At 36.3% G+C, this 22,164-nt stretch overlaps 1 protein-coding gene across 2 annotated transcripts in view; it reads right to left on the reverse strand.

The window, feature by feature from the left end:
• Positions 1–333: 333 nt before the first annotated feature.
• The window catches only part of PTPRK (protein tyrosine phosphatase receptor type K), a 540,066-nt gene continuing 518,235 nt past the window's right edge, over positions 334–22,164 (reverse strand). For both annotated transcript variants that reach the window (XM_040627788.1, XM_008691238.2), the window contains exons 19-30: positions 20,573–20,609; positions 19,122–19,219; positions 18,591–18,707; positions 15,344–15,498; positions 12,887–13,022; positions 12,498–12,647; positions 11,435–11,608; positions 8,268–8,399; positions 7,987–8,112; positions 5,251–5,414; positions 4,581–4,716; positions 334–1,829 (exon numbers count right to left, since the gene is read on the reverse strand). In XM_040627788.1, the coding sequence (XP_040483722.1) occupies positions 1,776–1,829; positions 4,581–4,716; positions 5,251–5,414; positions 7,987–8,112; positions 8,268–8,399; positions 11,435–11,608; positions 12,498–12,647; positions 12,887–13,022; positions 15,344–15,498; positions 18,591–18,707; positions 19,122–19,219; positions 20,573–20,609 (1,479 nt within the window). In that variant the 3' untranslated portion in view covers positions 334–1,775. The remainder of the gene's footprint in view (positions 1,830–4,580; positions 4,717–5,250; positions 5,415–7,986; positions 8,113–8,267; positions 8,400–11,434; positions 11,609–12,497; positions 12,648–12,886; positions 13,023–15,343; positions 15,499–18,590; positions 18,708–19,121; positions 19,220–20,572; positions 20,610–22,164) is intronic.

The raw sequence follows: 22,164 nt of genomic DNA on the forward strand, positions 1-22,164 counted from the left end.
AATCATTTACTTTCTCATTAGCTTCAACCGCAGCATCCATAAAACAGGAATGATACTTATTTGCCAAGTTTGCGATAAGGAAGAAGTATGAAAATGTATATTTCGTAAAAAGATAGTGACGTACACATATAGCAATTAAAAAAATTATGTCAATCCTCTGGCCTTTTCCGCCTCCATTCATCTGGACTGGTTTACATTCCATTAAAAAAAAAGATATTAATGCTTTGCTTTACTTTTAATAGAATTTTTGGGGTCCACTAGAATCAATGACAAGAGGCTGTTTATTTGGGAACAAAGTCATGAAAATTAAGAGAAAATATGTGCAAACAATGGTTGTAATTATAAAAACTTTATTTCACTCTTACTTTAGTTAAATCTTTAGAAGCACCATGTCATGTGCTGGCAATCTAGGAGCAGGATACTGGAATGCTTCTGTCAAGGACAAACTGCAAGCTGATGATGTGAAGTTACAGCTACATGGAGCTCAGGAACAAGACCACATTGAGAAAGGTTCACTTGCAAATTTCATGACAATGCACAAACAGGAATCTGGCATCGATTTGTTCACACTTCCTACGGTCAGAACCCAACGCTTGTGCATGTAAACATCAAAAGAAACACTCTATCATCTTGACAGTTTACAGTTTGCTAAAACTTGACTCTGAAAGCATAAATGTTGCCATTTTGTTTTCTTGACCAGTGCTTGCTCATAGGCTGACAAAATCAATTCCTTTAAAATTTAAACGATGCTTAAAGGTATGTTCAGCATTGCGCAAATCAGCAGCAAGGCCTTTGAATGTGTGCAATTCTCATGTATGATCACCAAACCATTATTTACCTAATGAAATTGTGAAAAATCACACATTTTCAGCAAAACATTTTAATTTGGTCCTATATTAAAAGACCCAATTGCCAAGGTGTTTTACATAAATTTAATTCACAAGCATGTACACAAGAGAGTCACTATAAAGAACATTGCTTCCTGGTTTATGAATAAAAAGTTTATCCTCTACTTACACTAAAACATACAAAAAATAATCTACAAAAATCGTTTACAATTGATTTTAGTGAAAGAAAAAGCTTTCTTCAGAAAAAAAATGATTGTGTGGTGGTAGTATTTTAGCCATCAAAAAAGGAATGTAAGTAACCAATAAATATAATGTGCTTTCTCCATATAGACATATTTACACTGGAGTCTTTGGCTTATGTTTTTTTTTTTTTCTTCCTAAAAAGAACTTTAAATGATCCAGCCATCATTGCACATTAAAAGAAAATAAGCCAGTTATATATATTTATATATTTATATAGAGATCTGCTACACTGGAAACATATAAAAAATGAACTTTACTATGAATTTGCACAGCTTTTCTTACTTCTTCCTTAAAGATTTAACCTCTTTTACCTAAAAAAAGGGAGAAAAATGCCACATAGGAAGTATTAATTCATGCAACATGTGGTGTCTGCCCTACCAGCACCAGGCAAGAACAAGCTGCATATTCACTGTACAAACACTGATAAGTTCTCATTGGAATCTGTTCTTATTAAATGGAATTTATGTGGCACGAAGTGTCGATGTTCTCATACAGTAATAGAAACTAATGGAGTCCTTTTTATTAAGATACACAACTTCATAAGAAAAATACTTTTACTTCTCGAATGTAAAAGCCTCCCACCCCCCACATTAAAATCTTTCTGCACAGGTGTGACAGGTACAATAGCTGCTGGCTCAACACATGGACAGGCTTCCGCGTGGACGCCTCTGAGGTCTCACCCAACTAAGAAGATTCCAGGTACTCCAAAGCGACATCATAGCAGAAACGGTACTGCTCCTGAAAGATGTGCAAGCATGAGAGTTGAGAAAAGTTAAGATAAAGGAGACTAATGGCAAACCATTGCCACGGAACGAACACCCAGCCACGGCTTAAAGTTAGTTTTCCTGGATAGAGGTTTAATTTCTGGGTATACGTATTTTACGTTGGAGTCTAATGATTGCTGTTTAAGAAAAAGGGACTTGATATAAAAAGATATATTATCTTTGTCTCATATTTTCTATTCATTTCTTGAGAATCTCCGGTATTTTTTTACCCAATTATAATAGGAAAACCTGATTGTTACAGAAAAATTTGCCCAGTATAGAAAAATGCAAGGAATCAGAAAAAGAGTTCCATAATTCTATGACTAGAAACAATTATTGGTAAAATACTGCCTGAGTTTTGCTCTAGTCCTTTTGAAGGCATGGTTGAAATAATAATTATTTTAGAATAAATATAATTGCATACATATATTTGAGAATCTAAGTTTACATATTTTATTTTCCTTTAACACTGTTATGTATCTTTTTCCCATGTTATTTAACATCTCTTTTCACACTACAAAGAAGTCTAACATATGGATTTGACTATTGGATTGTTTTTATTTTTTAATATAAATAAATGCTACAGCGAACATGTGCATATATTCTTCTCCAAACTTCAGATATTTTTCCTTAGCCAGAAAAAAAAAAAACCCAGGCATTTTAAATCGCCATTCACAATTCCAAGTTCTTGATTTTTGATACAGCTTTTCATTCATCAGAATATTTAATTTTTCAAAAATGGTTAGTGGTTCTTAAATTTTTTGAGTTTATTTATATCTGAAAATTTATTTCTACTGTCTTTATATATTTAAGACAACTTGGTTGACAAAGTTTGAGTTAAAACCGCCTTTCCTCTAGGTCCATCTATGTACTTTCCATTATCAAGAATTGAGAGAAAATCAGACTGTATAACAAGATATGACTTATAATATGTCATTAAAAACTTCTCAACTCAGTCCAAGTGGGTAAAATTCAGGCTGGAATGGAGAACAGTCTAAAATGCATATTGCTGCTAAAGAGAACTTCCAGGTGTCTCCAGCAATAAACTAGGGTAATAAAAACCTTCCCCAAGAGATCTTTATCAATCCTACCCTTAATTATCAAGTAGGTGTGATTTAAATTAGCCTACCACTGTGGCAAGTGCATCTGAAGAGCCAAAAAGTGCTTGAAAACAGTTATGTCTCTTTAATCTGTCACTAGCAATTTTGTTTACACTCTAAATTTTCTTCCCAAACTTGTCAGTTCAACAGCACACTGAACTCATCATTAACACTGATTAAACACAAATCAGAGGGTAGGTGCTCAGTCAGGATTAATGAGACACGAATATAAACGTACACAGGAACTTTTTGGAAGGTTCTAGAACGGCTGAGTTTAACCAGAGATTTTTTCCCCCCCTAAGTTATTGTAGGAAATCAGAGTTAAATTTGGAGGTAAAATTTGCATTCTGATGCCAGAAGTGACCCCACTGATGAATTTAAGAAGACGTGATCTGAGACACAGAGGCAGAGTTTACATTAAGAAACCTTCAGACAGCGGTGTCAAAAGACATAACCACTACATTCTGTAAGAAGACTTGAGAGTTCTACCTCAAAAATCCCTCAAATCCACCCCCCTTTCTCTATCTCCATTGCCGATACTCCAGTCAAAACCAACATCATCTTGTCCAGACAACAGCAATAGCCCAAGGGATGAGCTGGAGTAGGGGCGGTTTGAGGGGGCTTGTAAAAGGGGAAAACGTCTGTTATCGCTTTTAAAAGTGAAACGGTATAAATGTAACTCTTCAGATTTTGTCTCAGGAAGCAACGCACTTTTTGTGTGAACAATCCATGAGCAGGAAGTGGTGAGAATACTTTAAAGGTTTATTGAATTGCTCATTTTAGTTATCTGATCATCTTGATAAATGTAGGGCAAGCAACAATTTTGCCTTGGTTTTTCTGGTTTACCTTTGTGTGAACATGAACTACACAGCTGCTCCTGACCTTATCCCACTTTGCACATATGTGTAACCCACAGACATCTCTCTTCAGAAGTAAAATGTGCTCGAGGAGTTTAACTTCTCTTTCTTACTGTTGATACAGCTCCACCCACATGAGCTCCCACAGACCCGTTCCTATCAGCTCTTGTTTTGTAAGCTGTGTTCTGATTTCATGAGCCCTGGCAAATTCAGGTGGCATCATTGGAACCACTAGCTCTAATTGGTAAAAGTTGAAAACTGTCAATGATGATAGTTTAAAATTTATAATTTGAGCAGAAATGAAGAATTACAGGTAACGACTAAAATAAATTTCATTTGCCGGTTAAGGACAGACATTGGTGCCTAAGTGCTGATACAACTTAGGAATATATCCGTTGCATGAATTCTTTACCAATTAACCTAGATGCTTTAAGAAATTAAAAATAGACAAGAATAAAGACTAGATAATGGAATTTATTCTTATTATAGAACTATTTACTATAGTTTATTACAGCAAATATTTATGGCCTATCGTAGGAAAAAACCCACAATTCTATACATGTCCCAAATCAAGTGAAAATAGTTTTCATCTGTGATACGTGATTAGGTTTAGGTGGGTAGAGAGATACTCAGCAGTTAGGCAGGAAAGTCCCCACAAAGACTCGCTTACACATCCTATTCCCTTGGGTGTATAAAGTCAACCCAATGCGTAGGTTATGATTGTCTAATGTCTACGCTCTCTTCTGTGTCTGAGACTCTGTGACTCACCGGGGCTTCCACCATGTTGGGCTTGCTGTTCCTCAGGGTCTTGACCGCATGGAACACATCCACGACGTTTTGCCGCTTCACCATTTCAACAACAATGCCGATAGCGCAGAACATACCACTTCGCCCACCACCATTTCTGGAAGCAAAGGAAGCCAAGGCATTTCAGATAGCAGCTTTTAGTCACCAGAGGTCACACAAGCTTGTAAGTGGAGGAAATGAAAACATGATCTTCATTCTTTTTCCATTTTGTATTAATTTTGCTTCATTTGTACGCATGCACGGGTAGAGGGCAGAGCGCAAGGACACGTGAGGGTGACGTCAGCTCTGTAGCTTATACTTAGGAATATGCTGGAGGCACTGGCTGCTGCAACTTCGATCCCTTGAGATTTTGGTACATTTGTACACTGTGTACGTCAGAGAAGTGGTTCAGAGTAGTGTTCGAAAGAGTTTAAATCATATGATAACTACATAATAGTCAATGTTTGAAAAATATGAAATGAAAATTGGTAGTTAATTATAGAACCATGAGACAGGAAGATTATTTTAAAATGCTATCTATGGAGATCCACAAGATGTGAGCTGAGTACGCTTTAACGTGGCCAGTATGAAGGCTAGTGAGGAAACGAACACCAAGGCCCCCACACGGCCAGGCTTGAGGCACCGTACTCACAAGCAGTGGATGATGGTTCGGCCTTCCCCTTCCTCGCACTCCTCCTGCCATTTTTCCACCTGCAGTATCAGTTTCAAAAATGACCGTTTGGAGCCTGGCACTTCTCGGTGAGAGGCCCACCCTAAATACTGAAACTGCTGTACCATCAGGTAACCTTCTTGTGGCTGTAGAGGGAAAAGGGTTTTTCTGTAAATAAGTTGGGACTGGAATTTTTACTAAAAAGTGAAGGTGCGTACAACTTTACACCACGGTACAAACGCCATTCACGCTGGATTGAGTCTAGCTGGCAAGTCCAAGATACCTACATGCTGGTACAGAAACATTCTAAGTTACAGAAGCAAGAAACATGAGAAATACCTTGGTAGCAGCTTCTCCCTCACACCCCATATCTAATAATCAATCATACTTTTAAATAACTTTCAAATTCTTCTCTTTATCACTCCCGACATCACTGCACAGGCCCAATCACCAATTATGAGAATTGCTTCCTAGTTGATCTCCTTGAATAAACTTTGATCTCCTTCCAAACCATTCTTACTGCAGCATCATGAGTATTTTGAATGCAAATATGATCTTGTCATTTCCCTGCTTTAAAGCTTCCAAATGATCTCACATAAAATCCAAATTGCTGCAGTGGCTTCAAAATTCCTACACAATATGGCTTCACTGCCTTCCCCAACCTTCCCTTTATTATAATGCATTCTTATACACTGGCCTTCTTTTAATCCATTTATCAAGTCACTTCTTGCCTGGGGAACTTTGCACAAACTCTCCATTTGGCCTCAGAGATCTCCTTCTTGTTTGTGCCTCTCAATCCCAAAACACAGTGATCAATTTGTCTTGGGTTTGCCCGGGACTCTTCTGTTCTTTGAACTGAAACTCTTGTGTCTTGGGAAACCTCTCTATCCTGTGAACACCAGGATTCTCCCACCCCCCACAAGCTCCTACCGATTCTTCAAATTTTGCTTCACAGATCACTACCCCAATGAAGTCTTCTCTAGTCGCCCAGCTATGTCGGATCACCCAAAGACTCCGAATTTCGTCCTTTTTCTCTAAAATTTCTCATATTTGTAAATAAATGATTATACAATGACTTGTTCAGTGCTTGTCTTCCCTGATAAAATAAAAATTCTTTAAGGATGAGGAAATCGCTTTTTCCCCTAAACTCTGTGTCACTAGAACCTAGCAGAATACTGTCCAAAGAAAAATACTGCTGAATGAATGAATCAAAACATTAAGCCCTCATATGAAAATATAAGAAAGAATTTGCAATACACGAGTAAGCTGTATCATAAGGCATCAGATCTGAATTTCCATATGGCAAGGGCTCACGCATCACAAGGCCCTACTAGTACAACACCCAACTTCTCATTGGTGCATATTAAATATCTCATGAAGTGCATGGTAGTAAGTAGATTGGGAACAGAAGAAGAATCGTGCACTAACAAGAACCGGAACACCAAACATAGAGGAAGATAAATAAACAAATACGCTGACAAAAAAACACAGATTTCAGTTCTCATCCTTAGAATATTTTTCATACAAACAGCTCAATAAAAAGACAAGTCTTACTTTCTTAGTTTAGCAGCTATGGTTTCTCAGCTAAAATATTACTAGAACCATAATGGAACAGATGTGCAGACATAATGAGATTCCATTTAAATTAACATCTAAGATATGCATGGATATTATGACATGATTTGAAGTTATCCTTTTTTTCTCCACTGAAATGAGCGACAGAGTTGGATATGACTATATCCTCTGCTTATAGTTATACATATAGACTTATTAACCAGAAACACATACAGCCATTTTGATATGAAAACACAGAAACATGACAATCTGAATCACACACTTAAAATAATACACAGACATAAAGTTGCTGCACTAAAAACAGAGTAATCCTCTTTAAAAAGAGAGTCATTCCATGGAAGCTACTAACGATTTCTTTTCAAATTCTGCTTGCTATTTGGTTACACAATCTAAACAGTCTTTATTAGCATTTTTTCGCTTTTTTTGGAGGAGAGAGCCCAGACTTAATTTGTCATTTAGTGTAAAATATATGAAGACTCAAGGAAAGAAAGATTTCTGAGAAACACAGCTGCTGCTTTGCTCCTGGGAAAAGTGGTACCAGTGCTGGTTCTACAAATCTGGGCAGAGCCAGATACTGGGACGTTTAGAAAGACGAAATTACAGATGGAAGGAGAATTGATGATGGCTGTGATTTACCTTTTCCCCTCATGTGTGGGGTTCTCCCTTCTATGCAATAGGGACACGGAAACTTTCTATAATGGCTGATCCGACATAGCCCTTCCTCCTGAGGTAAAGCCTTTTAGTCATCACCATTATTATTATATTCTTATTTTTCAATTATGTGCCTCTTCTGGGCTGGATAGCGATACTAATAAAACATGTAGTTGACCTTGACAAAAGTCTACATATGCGCAGAGATCAGGCTCAGACCATCCAACTCAGCTGAGCCAGTGCATGTGAATTTAGTTTCCAGATGTAATACACTGCGTAACTGACCAGGACACCCAGCTTCCTGCATTGCTGCTTTCCTGTTTTTGGAATGCATTTTTCTTCTAATACTAAGGTATAAGATGATTACTAGCTTTGGGAGTGATATGTAACACCTACTAATTCCACTCTTCCTGTTGTCTGATTGGAATTACACCCCAACATGGTTATGATCAGTTGCTCTCTATCAACTCAGGTAAAATATTAATGACTTACTCTTGTTAGATTGCATATCCTAAAAATCCGGTTTATCACATCACAATCCATTGAACAAGACATACATTCCACTTGGATAGGGCCATATCGTAACATCCCTTCCTCTGGCCAGTACTGAGGGCAGCCCTAGATGATGAATGTTTTGGGAAAAAAAAAAAAAACAAAACCAAAACGAGCATTATTTTTCTCTAATGAGGGTAGTATGAAACAGATTTTTAACATTTTATTACTACTTTATTAAGTTGTGTATGAGTACACAAAAGCAACTCGTAGCCATTAACCTGGGACAAGTCGACTTCATTCAACATCACGATGGAGGTACAGCCATAATCATACACTAATCTCCAGAAGTCTTTCACAGTGTTCGGCAGAGGGTACTGGGTGACGATGAAAGCAGCTGGTTGCCTGTAACTCTGTGATGAAACAAGGTAGATCGGAAAACATACAAACTTGAAATGAATGATCAGTCGTACAAGGCAATTCAGTACATTTCAGTGTAGGACCAGGTAAGGCGTTAATAGCTCCACGTGGAGAGGGAGCCAGGTGCCGCACGGGCTGTGGAATAACAGATCTGGGCCCCTGGGACGTACTGGAGCTAGTAATTTGTCAGTCTGACGGCAGGACTTCAAAGTCACAGCAGCAATTCTAGTCGAGACTTTAAGTTTTATTTTGTTGAGAGAAGTAAATACAGGACAAAAACAAAAAAAGAAACTAAAGAACTTCTCAAGGTTAAGATCCTCCATGAGGTACTTGTGGGCTCTCAATTTTTCAAAGGGAATCGATCTGAGAGGCTGAAGGCACACAATTCCCCGGTGCGTATGTAGGTATATCCGTATGTCTGTATCCATCTACCTACCTACCTACCTATCATTTATCAACATATACATATTACACATATTTATGTATGTATTTTATATATATCTCATATATTGTATGTTTTATATATTTTATATATGTATCATATATATCATATATTATATATGTATATATATATCTCAAACTGCTGGGTTATCTTCCATTTCAAATAAGAAAAACCACATATGCCTCAAACTTGTGTGCTTTTACATTATATGGATATTATCAGAACATTCTGCTTATCTTTCAAGCCCATTCCAGTTTCCTGGGCATTTCTAATGTGTATTAAATGGTCACAATGATAGTTTCAAACCCTTAAGATTTTTCTTAAAGTAAAATGTACTTCTTGGCTCCACCTACAAGGGAATGGTTCCTTCTTTACCAAGTGCCCCCTGACTGAGATGTGACACATTATCTCTATCCAGAAGGACAGGGTATGCTCATCTGACCTGGGCAATCTGTCATTCTACAGACTAATGATCTATATTTCTATGTATTAAATAGCTTGTAAAAAAAAAAAAAAAACCAGAACAAAACCCAAAAAACTAGACAGTTGCCTGAGACAGATTTCCTTCATGCTGATAAAAATCGTCAGTGATCCCCTAACTCATTTGTATCATATAACTCCTTAAATCTTTCAAGTGTCTTAACATCAGCATAGAAACGGATTCTTGAACATCGATCCTATCGCCATTTGGGAAATGCTGCCAACCATGGCATTCCACTCCATGGAAGACCGTGGGATAAATCTGAGTGCTGACAGTTCAACTGGCTGCTTCTAAGTGACCTCAAGCCTCACAGAGGTACACCTGCCTCTGAGGTGAGGATCTCCTAAGAAAGATATGAAGGCTCACGAAAAAGGGTCAGAAAAAATAAGTAAACTTTCCTTCCAATCACATGTCTGTTCCATGGGAAGGTGAGCTATTTATTCAGTTTTTGAATCACAGGGGAGGGGAGATGGATACGATGATGTGAGAGGAGACAGATGCTTTCTTAGATCTTTCCTCTGTAAGGACAGGAGCACATCTGAGACTTTGAAATCACAGACTCCTTGGCCTTACCTCCTAATTCTTCACAATCATGGCACAAGGGTATATAACACTGAGGATGTTGCTAGAGGGCAGGGGGAGTGGGGAGTGCTGACCAGTGAGCCCTTTTCTTATGAGAAAAACCAAACCTAACTTTTCTGAGGCCCCAACTACACTACTGAATCCACCAGATGGTCTCAATTATGAAATGTTTCTGTGTTGAATCACAGGGAATTAAGCAGAGTAGAAATAGGTAGAGAACAAGGTTCCATCTTCATATTGACTAGAAAACAACCTGGAAATGAAGAAAAATTTGACAGTGATCAATGCCAAAGACAAAAAATGCCTCAGACATACGCCTCATCAATCTCTTTCCTAACAGTATTTTCTCCTTTCCTTTTCCACACAGCCTTTTAAAATTCTAAATCTAGACTCAGGAACAAAAAGGCCTTGTGTGTTTTCCCTGTATTTAGTGTATTTGTCTTTCCACACAATTAAAATGGGAAGAAAAGATACAATGAGGATTCAGTGTGATTTCAGTGGATATGATTAATGACTAGGCAAGATTCTGGTCATAGCAAGAATGGGAACTTTTCACTTGAGCTTGTCTTTAGACTATTTCTGCTCTGCAGCATAAAAAGAGCAAAGTAACTGACTAAAAGATTAGTCTCAGAAGTAGACGGTAGGCTTTCTAAATCTCTCCTATCAGAAGCTAATTTTAAGAAAACATAATAGAAGCAATAACTCAGCTTCATTATTAGTCACACAGGAATGGACCCTGACTTCTAATTTCTCCTGGCTATGGTTCCATAGATGAAAAGGCAAAACCTAGAAATGTTTATACATGAAGATGATGAGCTGTTTAAAAGCATTCTGAACCTGGAGAGCGTTCTTGCTTCTTTCCAAGGTAACCCAGCAAGGCAGCCAAGGACTGACTTAGAACTCTCTCTCCATGTTGCTCTGTCTGTGCGATGCTAACCTGCTAAGGACGTGCTCTACCACTGACACTTTATGATAGTGGGGGTGGGGCAAGACAGCTCTTTCATTATGATGGATGTGGTAACATGTATATTTGGTGCCTTCTCCTAGTTATTTATAAAGGGTCTCTATTAATTACTGGCCGATAAAACAAGTTAGCTATAAATTACTGGAACATTAAAAGTCAGAGATAAAGATTTCCCAAATTAACACAACTTCCGTAAGATAAGGCATTATGTGGTTTTAAAAATTAATTCCTCACTTAACATTCAAAATACATAAGCATGGTATTCTTTTTTTGAAAATAATTAAGATAAAAAATATGACCAGCAGGTATTTCCTGTAAGGAATATAAAAATTGACAATCAAGTTCCAAATTTACAATGGGGCCTGAAACTTATAGTTCCTAAGAATCCCTGTAGGGGAAATTCAAAATCATTCTCCAAAAAATATGTGTATTTCAATGAAGATTTCCAATTTTCCTTTCTAGGCCCTTTTAATTTTTTTGAAAAGAAAACCAGCCAGTGTTCACCACATTACGTAGCTTTTCATGACACTTCACACGAACAAAGATGGCAGTCTCTTACGTCCATAAGAGCAGCATTGATGTAGTTACTACTCTCCCCATCAATTGTAATTAAAAAAGGCAGACATCTGTCAGGTGGGAGCATGTCCATAAAACGATTCTTGTCATGATTCCTTGGCAGGCACGCTATACTGCAGTCTTCAGCCTGTAGTCGAGGGGTGACTGAATTCAAAGTCTGAAAAGAAAAGGGAACCTAGGTTAAAAGCAAGTGACCCGTTTAATAGCACAAGGCAGATCCATCAAGTATCTGGGAGGCCAAGTAGAAAGTGAAGGATTTGTACAAGGCAACGGCATTTGCCATGATGACAGGCTGACAGACTCTGTAGTTAAAGCTAATGAAGCCTGAGAAGTGACAAAGAAACAATATACACATTGTTCACTGTGTTTCCTAAAAGGAAAAGGGAAGCTAGAAACCATCACTACCCGCGAAAGGCATTGCCTAACCAGAGAAAGCAGAATTAGAGCGGCCCGTAATGGCGACCCATCGTCAACGTTGGAAACTATCATTTGCAGTAACATTTTGGCATGCCTTTTTAAGGACAGGCCGTAACATGCTAGAAAGAGCACTGCACAAAGGATCAAAGTAGTAGGTGCCCAGAGCTACTCTTGACTTCACATTCACACACCTTCAGGGATGTTTTAAGGGCAGTGAAAACATTTGGGGTTATTTAGAGACAATGTTTAGCACAAACTTCTGCTATTACTATTAATGCGTGTGATCTCACATTGTGAGTGACACAGAAGGTTAAAATCCATAAGCCTGCATAAAAAAAGGTTGTAAATACACACAAATCACCACCAAGTTTGACTTTTATGATACCTTTCCCCATACTCTTCCCTGAGTCTGAACTCACTTGCCCTTCCAGATACAGCAGACATGAGCTCATTAATACAAAAGTGACTCCATAATATGTATAATGAAAGAGACAGGTATTATATTATACTTAAAATAGGGTCAAAAGTTATAAATTTGGCTTGAAAGATCTTCCTTAGAGGAATTAATAATGCCCAGAACACAACGTAATAAGTTGCTCATAAAAGACACTCTAGAAATAAGTAAATACCTGGAATTCATCTTTGAGATGTGAAGAGTTAGTTTGAGAGTCTATTCTAATCATATCAAAATATGCAGCTTTAAATTCACAGACAGGTATGGCAGTTTCTCCACATAAACAGGCTTCTAAAATGGCATCATGAATAAAAATGTACTGTTCCTAAGAAAGAAAAAAAAATCAAACTATTGTAATAAAAATCTTCTGTCATCAAAGGTAGAGAATACAAAGAATTTTCTCTATATAGAAACATTAATAAAGATATCAATATTTTCCTATATGACTCGATGAGCTAATACTGAAATACATTTATTGTGAAAAACGTTTATTGTTTTTGATAACTGTTGACAGCAAAAAAAAAAAAAAAAAGGCCATCAGAGATAAATCAACAAGCAACATACCTCTGTCTGGACCATATTGATACGACGAGACCTTAAGGCTTTGACGCAGTTGTAGATGTCGACAACACCCTCTCTTTCAGCCATATCCAGCATGATATCGATCACAATGTAACAGCCAGTTCGTCCAGCACCAGCACTGAAAAAAATTCAACAAATCTAAAGAATTGCAAGATGTATGTTCTTGCAATCTTATTAAATAAAGATCCTTTCAACTATCAGATAGGTGGAATCAAATTGATTTAACAAACTGCAAGATGTAGTTTGTATGTGTTATATAAACACTTACTTAATGTACAAATAACCTTCTGTAGATAGAGTATTTGCTTTGGTGCAAAATGAAGACTGGAGCAGGAGTTTGAAATTAAAACGATAACCTTTATATATCAAATTGTGTTTTGAAAATAATGTATCTATGTTGTTCAAGTTCCATAGCTCTCAAACAAGTCTTCGTTCTTTGGAAACCTAGTGCATGTGATTTCAAGCTCATAGAATTGGCCAGGGAGTGGATGTGTGCTTTAAAATTTAACCTCAAAAATACTCTTACTCATATACTTGTGGGTCCTCCGGCAAAATGCAAGAACGCTGGCTCACTGTTTTAATCTGACAGACTCTTGTATATACCAAGGCAAAGAAAATTAATTCCAAAACATTTACTGGGAAATCTGAGGAGTCACAATTCAGAGGAAGTGCTAATGGTGAGGTTGGGGAGGAAAATGGTGGTTATCAATGAGGAGACCAACAGTAGAAAGAATATTTGAATGGTGATCTGAAGGAAAAACGAAAATGAATAGTTAGGTCTAGAATATAATTCTTAACAGGTCACAAAGATAGACATTATCTTACTGTATTTAATTCAGTCAACGAATCTTAATATACTACTGATTATTTTATCTTTTGGAAATGTTTCTTCAATTTTTAAAAAAGATTTACTTATTTATTTTAGAGAGAGAGAGTGTGAGGGGGAGGGGCAGAAGGAGAGACAGAGTAAATCTCATAGAAACTCCCTGCTGAGTGGGGAGCCCAACGTGGGCTCGATCTCATGACCTTGAGATCTTGACCTGAGCCAAAATCAAGAGTTGGATGCTTAACCGACTGAGCCTCCCAGGCATGAAAATCAGAGGCACAAACAAGATACAGTTGGGATTTTGGGGGGGAAATTTCACTTGGTAGTCAGCTTCCTCTTTTTTATAAATTCAAAGATACCTGAGTGTAAGTGAGAAATGACACTTCTGTTCAAGAGAGTATCTGAGAATCTTGGAGCACTTCTGAAGCAAGTGATTCATAGGGAAGTAAATCTCTACAATAAGTCAAGACACTCCTGAATTGAAAACCTATTTATGTCATTTTCTAAATGCATAGAGGGCCTATTAACGTTACTTCTTTGTTGTCCAGATTTGGTCACTTCTCTTAAATACACTGTTCTTTAAGAAATTTATGTAAAAGATATTGTGGGTATCTCTCTCTTTGCCCTTTTTTCTTTTTCTTTTGCCTACCACCTTCTCAATCACTGTTTCCAGGGTTTGAGCCAGGAAAGCAGTTGAAGGGTACGTCAGATTTCCTGAGGACGACTGAATTGAAGACTATTTTTTTCAGAGTACACAATATCTGATCCTTACGGGATGCCTTACTTTTATGTCATTTTCTGTGCTGTTTCCCCTCTTCCATACATGGTCGTTTAAATTCTGAATAGGTCGGATTTTTAGGAAAAAAAATGCTTAAGTACAACCTATTATGTAGCTTGGAGAGGACAGCATTTGAGAATGGTATGCAGCATTTAGGAAAAGCTTTTCAGATTCAGTACATATTTTTCTGTTCACATCTCAAAATGAGGCCATGTAATTTGCTTTTAGTGTCTCTGAGTGCTTGTTTTAAGAGAAGTTTCTAATCAGAAGGGAGCCTGGCTATAATGTTCACATTTTTCTGGCGTATATTTCCTGGATCTCACTGATGTAGTTTTCAAGGCCCTCTGATGGATGGCTTTTTTTTTTTTTTTTAAATTCTTAAATAGCTGTTTTATAGCACAAATTCTTGCAATTTAGGCCATTTAGTAACTCTGTATGTCTCAAATTTAGTTTTAAAAGCTGGGCTTCTATTGAGAATTTACTAGATTGGCAAGAAATCTCTATTTTAACCTCCCATTCCATACAATATGGGATTTGCAAAAGCGATAAAAAAAACACCAAAACCCAAACACAGATGTTGCCACTAAAAGACAGTTTTCACACTCCTACTTGTGAACAACACTACACACATTAGGATGAATGTATTTATTTTTTAAGTTTCTATTTTATATCCTCCTTAGTGCTAACTTCTTCTTCTTTTTTTTTTTTACCTTGCCTGTAATACATGTGAGCCAGAACCTTGTGAGCATGCATGAGTTTTGTGCTTGAAGGCCTTGTCTTCCTATCTTAAAAAAGCTGGCTGTCTACAGCCGAGAGTGTCTAGTCCAGCACTCACCTGCAATGCACGACGATGGGGCCTGCACTGGGAGGGTTGGAGAACTTCACTCGCCGGATAAAGGAAAGAAGCCCTGTGGCGTGGTACGGGACTCCGTGGTCAGGCCAGCCGGTGAAGTGGAACTGTTTCACTTCCCGGATCTCATTGTAGCCCCTCTGTGCAAACATGTAAAGAAGTGTTTTTTCAAAAGAGCCCAAATAAAGCCATTCGACACCAATCACAGACACTAGACCTGGCTGACAATGAAAAAAAACCAAAACCATAAACCAAACACACCGAAGAATGTATCAAAGATCACGCTTTTTCTGAAAAAGGATGCTGGCCTGACACGGTAGAGGAGCTCAGCTTTATTGTCAGACGCCTGCCAAAGGAAGACAATTAGAAGGCTTGCTCAGTTCTATAACTCTGTGTAAATTCTTATTTACCTCGACAGTTTGCTCCTTACTTGGAATGACAACACATAAAATGATTAGGAGAAAAGGAAAAAAAAATGGGAAAGCTAAAATGCTGCCCTATTGACCTGAGGCACTGAGTTTTCGAGTGGTGAATAAAAGCAACTTTCTAGCTTCTCACCTCAAAAAGATTTTAATGCCTTGCTTATCCATGTTGAAAATGGTTTTGGAGCACAGCACGCGGGGATTTTCCAGGACAGCGCTACTTGAGATGGTTTTGTAAAAATATACAGACAGCTGAACTGTTCTTTGGGCAAATGATTTTTCCTAATTCTGTGAAATAATGCAGCACCGAGTATTATTTATAGTAACAAAAATACTATGAATGGGAAGCATCATTGTCATGCCTCTTTCCTATTGGGTTAATTTAAGAGAACTTTTAAATGCACACCTCAAAGCCCTTCTTTTTGGTTGAAGAAGCCTCTAGATTGTGTTAGCAGAGCTTAGAGAGCATAGATAGAATGCTATGGGGTTTATTTTTAGGAATCACATTTGTAGCCCCCAACCCCCCACAGTAATCTATATACTTCCAGTGGCACTGTGAGCTATCTGTGCTATCTCTACCTCACTTGTTCAATCAGAACAGCAAGAAAAATGTCAGGAAATAAATGAACCACATTGAGAAAGTTTAGATTCTGTCCTATACAGACAGACCAACCAATAGCACCAAAGCCTTGGAAGCCAGTGATCAGGTCTTATTATTCTTTCTGGTTCTAGTTCCTACACAAAGTGGGGCTCAACAGATAATTACAATAATGACAATGATAAACACTCTCATGGAATCATGCAAATGAAAAAATCACTTTGACTTTTCAAGTCAACTCCAGTGAGGAAGATCAAAATTGTCCCAAGACCTGATTTCAGACAGTTACTCACCTCCTCCATATTAATCCTTTCCCTGGAGGCACTTGCTGGGCATGAAGGCCTTGTTCTTTTTAGTAAACTTCAGTAAAAAGTTCTTTTTAATATCTGGCAAGGCATGTTCCCTTACTGCTCTTTCTATTTTCTATTTCTACTGCTTTTAAATTTTCAAATATGTGGTTTTCAAAAAAACTACTCTTTTCCAGTTCTAAATAACAAGAAGACAAATTAAAAATAAAAATCCAATGATGTTCCAATTAGTATGAAGTTAACTACAGAAAGTGGTATTAATATAAAATACCCCCATTCTGGGCCATGGTGTATGCCTCCACTTACTGACTCACATCGTATTTCATGTCTTTTAATACATGTTTGAGAACTTAGTCACTTAGGACCTTTATTTTTGTTGAATCTATTCCTAGATACTTTAGAATTTTTTATTATTGTGAAAGAGATTTTTTAATGTCTACGTCTGTTTACCGCTAATATCCGGAAAAGCTACCATTTTATGAATACTTACCTTGAATCAGCCACGTCAGTGATTAGTAGTTCCATTTAAAAATATCTCTAGTTTTCTTGGTATAAAATAATTTCATGTAAAAATAATCTTATCTTTACTAATAGTTAAGCAATTTATTCCTTTTTTTGTCTTATTTCATTACTAGAACTTCCCCAAATTTTGAATACCAGTGAGACTGATTACATCACACTCCTGATTACAGAGCAATGCCTTTAGGGTTTTCACTCCTTAATATGCATGCTATTGGTTACTGAATCACCTTTACCATGTTCAAGTAACCTCCTTATTTTCCTCATATAGATTATTTTTATAAACTCCTTTTAAGTAAAATTAAGTACATTATAATATCTATTAATAAAATCATATGTTTTGCTCCCTTGATGAAGATCCGATGAAATATTTGGCTAGATCTCCTACCACAGGTGTAATAGCCTTGCATTCCTAGAAAACAATCATTATAGATCATGTTGTGACATTTTCTTAATTCACAGCTGGGTTTCAAATTTTCAATATTTTATTTTGAAGTTTTTTCAAGCATGTTCTTGAATGAAATTGGTCTACAAAGTGTATGCACGGAGGGGGGAGGTGGGGGAGGGAGGAAGAGAGAAATTGATTTTAAAAAAGATCAAGAGGAGAGAGGAGAGCTTGAGAGAGTGTCATCTTTACATGGTTCTGTTATCACAGTTATGCTAGCTTTTAAAATATACTTAGTTGGGTCTCTATGGTCTAAATAGTTTTACTAACATAGGCATTAACTATTCTTTAAAACTTAAAGAAACCTCAACTATAAAACCATGGTGAAATTTCAATGGTAAATTTTAAGATTCTATTTTCTTCTATCATCTGTTCAGTTTTCTAAGTCTTCTTGGGTCAAATTTTGAAAATCAGTATTTACTAGACTATAAGGGTATTTAGAATAAAATCTGTCTCCAAGGTTACATGTAATATTTTTTATCCCTTTCCCAACAGCAAGTAAAAAACTGTAGTTATATCCTTTTTGTGTTTTCTAATATTGCATAGTTTTGATTGTCCCTCATTTAGAATTGACAGTGGTTTAGTTCTTTTATTGATCTTTTCAAGGAACTAGCTTTTTTGATTTCATTTATTCTTTCTCACTGGTTTTTGGTTTATATTTATTTTTTTTCTATTGATTTTTCTCTGATTTTCTAGTTTTGTGATTTTTCACATGATTCTAGACAACCTTTCAAAACAGAAATCATTTATGTATTTAATATGTATCCCAAGGTTTACAAACATGCCTGGCACATGGCATGCTCTTGAATAAATATTTGTGGAATGAATGAATGAATAAATGGATTTTATAGCATCATCAAAACAAATCATGATGGGGACTTCAGGAGAAAAAAAATTTCAATAAACATATTTTAAATAAAGAGAATTTTAGGGTACTTACCCTTTCCAGGGTGAATGTCCTAACTACATATTCAGCAAGTGGCTCCATTTCCACACAGGTTACTTTGAAGTCACCATAAACTTCAGTATCATCAGGCCAATACTTGTAGCATTTAACCTAAATGACAAAAAGCATATATAAGCGGACCTGATTACACATTACCCAAGATGACTTAATTCCAGCGGTAACTCTTTAGGTTACAGTAAAAATATAGTTAAAAAAAAAAAAAACTATGTATGAGATAAAAGAATGTATTACACAATAAACAGAAAAACTTTGTGCAGTCTCATTATGATATATAAGTCCAATGATACAATTAGAATCTAGAACAAAGTCGAAGTTTCTTTCATTACTCAATAAGAAATCAAATACTTTCTCAGCCATCAAAGGTCCACTGAGGAGCAGTCAATTTAAATGCCTATGAATTTTTAAAACAATTCAATGAGATTCTATTTTAAGTGTGCTATGTTTGGCTACTCAACTTATACTCATGTTTTGTGATCAAGAAAAAAGAAATTTGTTTTCTCTTACCCGGCCAACCTCTACTAAATTTGTAACCATCACAATGCAGGCAGATTGTTCTTGCCAGATCATTCTCCAGAAATCATATACTGTTTCATGAACTGGGCCTTTGAAGAAATTAATTTGAATATTATGTTATCAGAGAAATTTTGTGGTTGGAAGAAATAAGTGGTAAGAAATATGCATAAGGCACAAATCACAGCAAACTAAAAAAAACAAAAAATAATATTAAAGGTCTAACACAAAATGTCACTGAAATTACTTAAATTCAGTTTGTATCTAAATTCACACTACAGCAAAAACATAGGCATATACAAGTTTTTTTTTTTTTTTTCCATTTACCTTCTATACTTCCCATATAGAAGAAGATATCACTAGATTTTAGGGTACTTACACCTGTCACTAAGTTAGTTTGATGTATCTTCACATATATGTTAAAAATAGGAAGTCTTATTTCCACTATCAACCAAATGGCATATATTAACAAATATACCCACATCATTTATAAAACAGTGCGTGTTTAGGGGTTAATGAAGAAACATCCATACATATAAGCACGCATCCCAACCTTACATTATCATCTCCAGACTGCTTAAGCATCTACTGAGTTATACTCTACTCAGTGCCACAAGCAAATAAACCTAGGATATTGTTCACAATGGATGATCTTTAACTTTGAAGAGCTTAAAATTCAACTCAGTTAATCCAAAGATACGTGAAAATATTCAGAAAATGATCTCTGTCAAAACAGCAAACAGAGCTCTTGCTTTATTTCCCTCTTTTAAGAAATAAATAGATGTGCAGGTTTCTCTTCTGATGGCCAGTGGTCAATCTGGAGAGATAACTAAAGGTGTTTTCGGATGCTCTTATTCCCCACTGTGCCACTATAACAAGATTTCTCTGCCTTTTTCTTATTTTCTACACAGAATGAACTTGATGGAGTTCCCTTTAGTCCTTTGTTTTGTCTCAGTCTTGACTTGTAAAAAATTTGCCGGAAGACAGTCTAACATCTCATTATAACAATCTCGGTCTTGGATAATACTCCATTCCAGGACCGCAGACCTCACTACCAAAAAAAAAAAAGGGCAACTTATACAAGGTGAGAGCTCTCTTGCTTTCATCAAAAGTAACTCCTGTGACCAGCACTATTGACTAGTGTGTTCTGGGGTATCAGAATACCAAAACCCAAATCACAAATCAGCAGCTTCTCTTTTATTTTAATTAAAAAATAAATCCAGCTTTAGTTTATATGTGCTTTACACAGATAAAACAATTTGTATTACACAAATGAATAAAGAGCATGAGCTCACTCAAATGATCTGATCTTTTTTTTCAGTTAAGTCAGATAAAATGCCACCCCTCTCCCCCAAAAAAACCCCCAACCCAAAACCAAACCAACACCATATGTATGAATAAACAAGTTTGATTACTCTACAACATTTAAAAAGGCAATGTTTTACCTTGAGTTGCAATGTAGTGGCTTGGTCTCTGGTAGCCCTAAAATAGGAGAACAAATTGGTTATCATTTTACATCGGTATCAGAAATACATGAATGAAGGCATAAAAAGATGAAGACAACCACCTGTTAAGATTAAGTTATAGTAAAAAGTCCAGAAATGAGTAGTGAACTCATAGTTCACTTCTCAAACCTAGGTTATCTGAAAGGTAAGCATAAAACAAAAATTAAATGCTTTAAGGGCTCAGATTAGAATATGTATTGCATAATTGAGTTTTGTTTGCTAGGGAATAACCTTGTAGATATTATTTGGTTTTACTAAAATGTTTATGCCTTCATGTTAATCTTTAGTCATTCATTCCTGGCAAATAGTGTTCAAAAATATTAATTCTCATCTTATCATCCAAAAGTACAACACACTGCATTACAAATGGACAACGACATATTAGAACCATAAAAAAATAACAGAACATTCCAATGTTAGAGCTGGACAATGCATGTGTGCATTAAGTCAGAGTCCTGCTGAGCTATTTTAGAGAATATTCCTGTACTATAATATGTTCAGGAATCTGCCAGAACTATTTTGTGTGTGCTGATAATATTAGTTTACACACACATAATTACAGGTACACACATATATAGGGAAAGAAGAGTTTTAAATAAAATGCATCTTATCCTGAACAAAAAATTTAGCACTTTTTTCTTTTTAGTGTGCCAAGAGCTTTAGGTGGTTAAACATTTAATACTGTTTCAACAAAGAAATTATTCCTGATAAGAAATAAGTTGTTAGTTGCTCTCATTTGATTTGAATTCCAGTACATCCTCAGTAGTACAACTCTTAATGGTATAATAGGGTCAAGCTTTGAATTTGTTTTGTATTTATCAAAGGACTTTAGCAAAAGCCTGTGGTACAATTTGTCCACATTTGGTGTGGGCAACTCGATGCACATAAACGAAGATCTCCAATCTAAAACTTAATAGGCTGAGCATCATACTGCTGCCAGTTTGGAAGTTTTCTATTTCTTCTTATACCAAATAGTACAATTTTTCATGGAAAAATTTTTCCCAAGCTCTATAAGCATTTCATCTCCCGTTTTTCATGAAAAATTTACCAATTACAGAAGAGTCGTAAGTATAATAAACTAACGGGTAAGGGAACGTTGTGGAATTGGGTAGTAATCAGCCAAAATACACTGGGGTCTTAACAGAATGACTGGATAACAACACAGTCTCATTTAGAACACAGTTTTACCATATGAACCATAAAGTAGTATTGTAACAAGGCTCCAGTGTATATGTCTTGGCAGAAAACCAAGGTTAAACTGAATAGGTATGAACAAGTACAAATTAGTCACAAAACTGTTGAATTTCTTATTCTAAAGAGTGGACCATTAGCTTAGCTTTCTCTTTTGAGATGTCTGATAAATTTAAAATATTGAATGAGAGTCAAATGATCAGAATTTTTACCAATATACTCAGAGACTTTTATGTAATAAAATTAATTAATTCAAAGATATCAATGATGACGGTTCACAAAATAACTATAAAACATGAACTTAATAAATGTGACAGAGGTCATTTCCTATTTATGGAAAT

This window comes from Ursus maritimus, unplaced genomic scaffold (assembly GCF_017311325.1).
Source record: "Ursus maritimus isolate PB19 unplaced genomic scaffold, ASM1731132v1 scaffold_13, whole genome shotgun sequence".
Lineage (NCBI taxonomy): Eukaryota > Metazoa > Chordata > Mammalia > Carnivora > Ursidae > Ursus > Ursus maritimus.